Genomic DNA, 6,818 nt, shown 5'->3' with positions numbered 1-6,818 from the left:
CGTCGGGCCGCCTGTGAAATGGTGGCGCTTTTTGGCGAGCGGGGCGGTGATTCGCTGCGTTTGGCGAGGTGTTGTTTTCTGCTTTGGTCTGCGGCCTTTTAAAGCGTAGCTGTGAGCCTTAAGGAGCCGGGAGGTTCTCCGTCTGCAAAGATTTGAGAATTTGCTGCTGCTCGGATCAGGGTGCGATCGGTGCTTGCCGTTACTTTCCTGGTTCGCGCGGTTTTTACCAAGTTAATGGGAAGGAGAATCCTCTTCCCAGAGAGAATCTGAAACTGGTTTTAGTCTGGAAAGTAAGCAGGCCCGATTTTAAACTTTCACTGCGAAATTACAATTGATGCACATGGAAACGGCTGGGCAGTGTGAGAGGAATTTGAGTTCCTTTTCCAATCTCTTGAAATACTCTCTAATACATCTTTTATTTTCCATTGAAATGCTCTAGGGCAGTGGGGGGAGGGGCGAGCAGTTTTTCCCTTGCATTTTCTGTTCGTGGGGACAAATTGCCCGGGCCAGCAGCACCACTTTCTATTCCTCTGGAAGGTTTTGAACCAGAAGTGAGTTGGCTCCTTAAACGTGTTGTAAGGAGCTATCAGTCTCTGGGCTGTACTTGCTTTCTGTCTGTAAGGTGCAGACTTTGTGTCATCTCTGTGGCTTTAGCAATGTTTTTGGCAAATGCAGCATCAGGGTTAAGTCGTGTACCAAACCATGGAGCGGTTCAGGTTGGAGGAGCCCTCTGAAGACAATTGCTTCCAGCTCCTGTGTGCAGTTTGTGCTGGCAGCTGGAAGAGAACGTCACGCAGAACGTGTGAGCAGGGAGTTAGATACATGCTATAAATGTATTTTACCAACTGCTTCATTCAGCCATGGTTGCTTAGATTCAGCGAGAAGCTACTGTGTGTGTTCAGCTTGATGATACCATGGGCTTCTCTGTTTCAGATGGAGTTAAATCAATACCCAGTTTAAAAGTTTGTGAATAAGCTGTCAGAACTTGAGAGCTGGAGGAAGTTGGTTGAGAGTTTTCTTTCTTTTTTATTTTTAAATTTTCTATTTTATTTTCACTTTTTATGTGAAAAGAGCATTTGGAATCAAATGTTTCCGCAAGCCCAACGTTAATTTCCATTTGATGCTGTCACTTAGCCTTGTGTCACAGCCTTGTGCCTAACATTGTTGCTTAGAATGGTGGTTTTTCTGTGTCCCAGCAGTAAAGGAACTTGAAGAACAGGCGAAGCACTTGAGATAATTTGTGCCTAGGTAGTATTTTTCAAGCAGTCCCTGCAAGGCTACTGAAAGCACAGCTGTTTACAGAATCATCTCTGGTGACCTCAGCTCAGCTTCTCAGAGGGGAGAAAAGGTTTGATATGTGTCTAATTGTGCTGAGGAAACAGAAAAGCAAGAACTGCGTTGTGCTGCCTGCAAAGAGGTGATGTTTGGATACTGTGCTGTTTTGTGGGCTGTTTGAGAACACAGAGGCAAACTGGAGGATTTGTGTGCACTGAAGTCCATGTATTAATTGTGATTGTCTGCTTCTCTTTCAGATTGAAGCAAGTGAATTCTGATATAACTCAGCTTTGTTAGAGGGCTTTTTTTTTTTAAAGAAAAAAAAAGTTGATCCACAGTGCATCAGAGCAAGTTACTACTTTACTTTTGAGTGACTTACAGGTGCTTGCCTGCATTGCAATAAAGGACTCATATATTGAGCAAGACTTATTTATCTCTTCATTTTGGAGAGTCTAATAAACTGTTATTACAGTTTCTGTACTGACTTTCAAAGTTTTGAAGTCTAAAAAGACATCTTTAAACATAGAAACATGAGCACGGCCAGAACAGAGAACCCTGTTATAATGGGTCTATCCAGTCAGAACGGGCAGTTGAGAGGCCCTGTGAAACCCAGCGGGGGCCCAGGAGGTGGAGGCACACAGACTCAGCAACAGATGAACCAGCTGAAAAATGCCAACACAATTAACAATGGCACCCAACAGCAAGCACAGAGTATGACCACCACTATTAAGTAAGTATTCGTATCGAGTGCCTTAAGAGTAATGCCTTCTTGGGTGCTTGCTTTTAAAAAGTTTGGCTTCTGTTTTATGGTGTTGATGACAGAAGTGTCCTGGAATGTGTGATGTGAAAAGAAAGCTGTATTTCCAGGTGTGAGCTTCGCTCTGACATTCACCTTTGCAGTTTATTTGTTGTGAAAATTGAACTTGATGCTTTGCTTTTTCAGGACATGTAGCTGCCTGTCAGTGGTAGCCCACTGAGCAGCAGCATCCTGTTTTCTTTGCTCATTTTTAACTGGTGTGGGAAGGAACAGAAATGTAAGACAAAGGAGGAAGCACAGCCTAATCTTAGTCCAGTTTTGCTTGCTTTGGGTTTAGTTGTTGCAGATCTCTTCTGTGGTGAGAAACTCTTTCCAGTTGGTTCTCTTTTGTCATAGAGCTTAAATGGTGGTGTGTGTACTCCCTGGTGTAACACTCCAATTAGTCAGAGCTTAAGCCAAGATATGGTGGTATCTTTATGACACTCTTGTATGTCTCTCTTCTCCCGTCAAACTGCTGTTGGAAGTGTGCTAATAATACGCACTGGTTGGAAATTCCCTCAGATCTGTGAGATTTGAATGTTACAATAGCAGGTCACTTTTTTCCTCCCACAGTTGCCACTCCTCCCAAGCAACATGAATTTCTGTTTTGCTGCTCAGTTACTGGTGAAGAAAATCTGTGCCTGAGAGAGTGTGTCATGGGATGCTGTAGCTCTTAGTGCTTGCTTAACTCATTTTCAGTTGTGGTGTTTTTAAACTGGGTTACTACCCAAACCGAGGAGTAGAACTTGTCAGAAGTCATCAGAACTTACTTCTGACTGGGACTGGGGAGGAGGAGAACTTGTTCTCTTCCATATGGGGTCTTTTCAGAGGGGGAAAAGTGTCTGAATCTCACTGAGAGTCAAATTGAGAATATGTTCAACATATATTTTGTGTGTTCACTTAGTTTTCTCCCCAGAAATATTTTCATCTTATATTACCCATGGATATAAAATAGGCAGTTCCTGAACTCAGAAATGTGGGTCTTTTTGTTTTTGTTTTTGTTTTTTGACACCAGTAGTAGAATATACCTGTGCGCATTTATTACTTTTCTTTAACATCACTCTGTCAGTGCTCAGTTTGAAATCTGATTTCTGGGTTGATTCAGTGGCCCAAAAATGGGGCTTGAATCCTGACAGGATAAAGATTTCCCAAGTTTGCTTTGCACTTGGCAGGCTGCTCAGTGCCTTTGTTTACCATTTCCTGCCTGTTGCATCCCACTTTGCTCAGAAAAGACTTGAGCTTGTACTTGTAGATGCTTTTAGCATACAGGAGCTGAAAATATTACATGTTAATCACTGTTGCCAAGAAAATCAGAATGCAAAACAGAGTTGCTAAACCAGCCTTTGTTTTTGTTTGTTTCTTTTGCTGTAGACCTGGCGATGACTGGAAGAAGACTTTAAAACTCCCTCCAAAGGATTTGAGAATCAAAACTTCTGTAAGGATGCTTGAATTGCAGGAATGGAAGTTGTGGGAGAAGCTACAGTGAAGCAATCGTATAAGATTCATAGGACTTAAACTTTTGCTCAGCTGTTTTAAATGAGAAATTGCTTTGTAAAATTAATTTGGTCTCTTAAAATTAGTTACTTCCTAGCATTAGATGCTTCTTTGGTGAAGCTCAGTAATTTAGTTTAATGTATTTCTTATTACTCCTGCAGCTTGGGTCCAGTGTCTTCTGCAAGGCAGAAATCAAAAGATGTCCTGTATATTCACAGGATTGTATTTGGGTTTTGGAAAATGGATATTCTCTACTGTATGATATTGCATAGATACGTGAGAACTCCTGTCTAGTAATGGAACATGCCTTCTGGTCTTCCTGCATAAGCAGCCTCTCCTCGGGTCTGACTGATGTGTGCTGTGGTTGTGTGACCTAATCTTATGGATGTGCTTTTTCTGCTTATCCAGGACGTGACCTCCACAAAAGGAAATGAGTTTGAAGATTACTGTTTGAAACGGGAGTTGCTGATGGGAATTTTTGAAATGGGCTGGGAAAAGCCATCTCCTATTCAGGTTGTTAAAATAAACAGACTAGTTCTAAGCAGCAGCTTAATTTTTATAAACTCACTGATGTTACTTGTGCTTAAATGGTGAACACTTGTGTCATGGCTTGGGGAACTGGGGGGTTTGAACAGTAGGATTTTGTGACTGTAGAAGAGAAGAAACATTGATGTCCAGGTAAATCATAGCTGTTGGCTGATGAAGAGATTGGGATTGACTGAGATTTTAGAGAAACTAATTTCATTTTTCCTTTTCACTGTGGAGGCATCAGTGTGTTCCTCATTCAGTAGCATCAGCGGTGATAGCAGTCACAGTGAGAACAGGGCTGTTCTTATACATTTCCTGGGAAACTTTGATTTGCTGTAGGTTGCATATCTTTAGTTGTTACAGAGGTATCTGTATGGCTTTATCACCCGTTCTTGGCTTTTTTTATCATAAGCATCTGGAAGGAGTCATAATGGAGATTATAGGAGAGAGATTAATGTGTTAGTAAGTTTTCTGTCCCTTCCTCTTGCTTTTAAGGGTTGTTTTATGAGTAACTGTTGATGTGTGTGAAATTGCTGTTGGGGGGCAAGATGGTGTTAGTTTTGTTTTTAACTGTTGCTTGGAGAGTTATCATTGACAGCTGGGCCACTTTGTAAGGAATGGAGAAAGCTATGGCTTATTTCTAATATATCTGCTTTGAATCAGATTCTAACACGTCACCTTTTCCAAATGAAAAGACTGTAGATACTTGGGTTGTTTAGATGCTGCTGTAAAAGTAAGCAAAATAAAGAATACATTTGGCCTGTGCCTGAATGGCTGAAGTCTCAAAACCAGCAGGCTTTCCTTTTCAAAAGTCTGTCACAGAAGCATGCAGGTTGGAAATTACATGGGCTGATACATTTCCAGTGTTAAGAGATGTGTATCTTTTTCTATTGGAGGAGTTTGCAAGTGTCTGTCGCTGTCTCCTCAATTTTTTTTCCCTCTGATTATTTTTTTTATTACTTTTGGCCTATATGTCAGTATGGGTTTCCCATGCCTGCAGTATCCAGTACTGGGCAGGATAAGAACTTTATTTGGGATATTGGGAGCAGAAGTATTGCATTATGTTGGAGAACTCTTTGCTGATAGATTTAACTCCTTCCCACTGTGCGTGCTCAATACTTGCAGGATATTCTGTTCAGAATAAACATGTAATGTTATATTGTTAGTGAGGAGAGGTATATTTTGCTCATCCCTTTAGTGAGCCTCGCTCATGATTGTTCATGCACTGGCTGTCGTTTCAGGAGGAAAGCATCCCCATTGCTTTGTCTGGTAGGGATATCTTGGCTAGAGCGAAAAATGGAACAGGCAAGAGTGGAGCCTACCTCATTCCCTTACTTGAACGGCTAGACTTAAAGAAGGACAACATACAAGGTCAGTTGGGATGGGTCTGCTTTAGATGATGGTATTGTTGCTCACTGTCTAGACTTGAATCTAAAACTGGTTGATGAAATGCAGTGATGTAGGTTGTCTGCTTGTACTTGCGAAGCAAGTGCATGGGGAATGGTGGAGGGAAGGTGGAATTGTAAAAGTTGCACGGTTCATTTAAGGAACTTGAATGGGAAGGTATCTTCCAGACTTTACCTTCCTGCCCCAAAAAGTGGATTTGGATGAATGAACAAGTGTGGTGGCCGGGAGAGCTGTGTGTGGCATTTATCTTGTTTTAAGCAGCTTCTAGGACTTCTATAAGTATCTATCAGGATATCTACAGTAGAACTGCAACACTTTGAAGTGTGGCTTTTGTGAAGCTTCCGTGTTCTACAGGGAAGTATTTAAGACTGTGTGCTGATAGTAATTCATGCTGATATTTTTAACTTTCAGCAATGGTGATTGTTCCCACCCGTGAACTAGCCCTGCAGGTCAGTCAAATCTGTATCCAAGTCAGCAAACATATGGGAGGTGCCAAAGTGATGGCAACAACAGGAGGAACCAATTTGCGAGATGACATAATGAGGCTTGATGATACAGGTTGGAGCACTTTGCTGCATTACAGTTGCTGTTTGTTTGGGGCTTTTATCCTGAGTCAGAGAATTTGTACTTTTCTCTTATGCCTGTGTTACTGTTTGCTTGTTAGAAAATAGTTTGCGATGTGTCTGTCACAGTATATAGTTATTTTCTCAAACCCTTGGTGTGAAACATGTCTCTGAATGCTGGAAACACTGAGTTGCCTTAACTTCTTTTTGCTCTTCTAACTCCGCAGTGCATGTGGTGATAGCTACCCCTGGAAGAATTCTCGATCTCATCAAGAAAGGAGTAGCAAAAGTTGAGCATGTCCAGATGATAGTATTGGATGAGGCAAGTTGCTCACCTTAAAACATTTTTCACTTTAATAGGTTAAAGCAGTGATGTGTCTTAGCCAGCCAGCTCATTATGCACAGCAACAAATAGCTTTGCTTGAGGATACCAGGCTAACTCATTTCTTGGTGTTTTGAGAAGGTATTTTGGCAGAAGAAGTGAATTTCCTAGGAAAGCAACCTAAGAAAGTTTTACTTCTCTGTTTACTTTTTTGTTGCTGTGGAACAGATTAACAGTCACTTCTGAATGGAGGGAATGCATTTTGTTTAGTTTCAGTGTATAACAAATGATTGGTGCTTACCACAAGTTCATATAAACTGATTTTATAGAATCACAGAATGGCCTGGGTTGAAAAGAACCACAGTGCTCATCCAGCTCCAACTCCCTGCTATGTGCAGGTCGCCAACCAGCAGCCCAGGCTGCCCAGAGCCAC

At 41.6% G+C, this 6,818-nt stretch overlaps 1 protein-coding gene across 1 annotated transcript in view; it reads left to right on the top strand.

The window, feature by feature from the left end:
* Positions 1–20: 20 nt before the first annotated feature.
* Positions 21–6,818, top strand: part of DDX6 (DEAD-box helicase 6) — a 14,873-nt gene continuing 8,075 nt past the window's right edge. The window contains exons 1-6 of the mRNA XM_003212728.4: positions 21–2,005; positions 3,443–3,506; positions 3,974–4,078; positions 5,335–5,464; positions 5,912–6,058; positions 6,291–6,385. Of these exons, the coding sequence (XP_003212776.1) occupies positions 1,806–2,005; positions 3,443–3,506; positions 3,974–4,078; positions 5,335–5,464; positions 5,912–6,058; positions 6,291–6,385 (741 nt within the window). The 5' untranslated portion in view covers positions 21–1,805. The remainder of the gene's footprint in view (positions 2,006–3,442; positions 3,507–3,973; positions 4,079–5,334; positions 5,465–5,911; positions 6,059–6,290; positions 6,386–6,818) is intronic.

The sequence above is a fragment of the Meleagris gallopavo genome, chromosome 26, assembly GCF_000146605.3.
Source record: "Meleagris gallopavo isolate NT-WF06-2002-E0010 breed Aviagen turkey brand Nicholas breeding stock chromosome 26, Turkey_5.1, whole genome shotgun sequence".
NCBI lineage: Eukaryota > Metazoa > Chordata > Aves > Galliformes > Phasianidae > Meleagris > Meleagris gallopavo.
The sequence above is the reverse complement of the archived record's forward strand: the minus strand, read 5'-3'. Positions and strand labels throughout refer to the sequence as shown.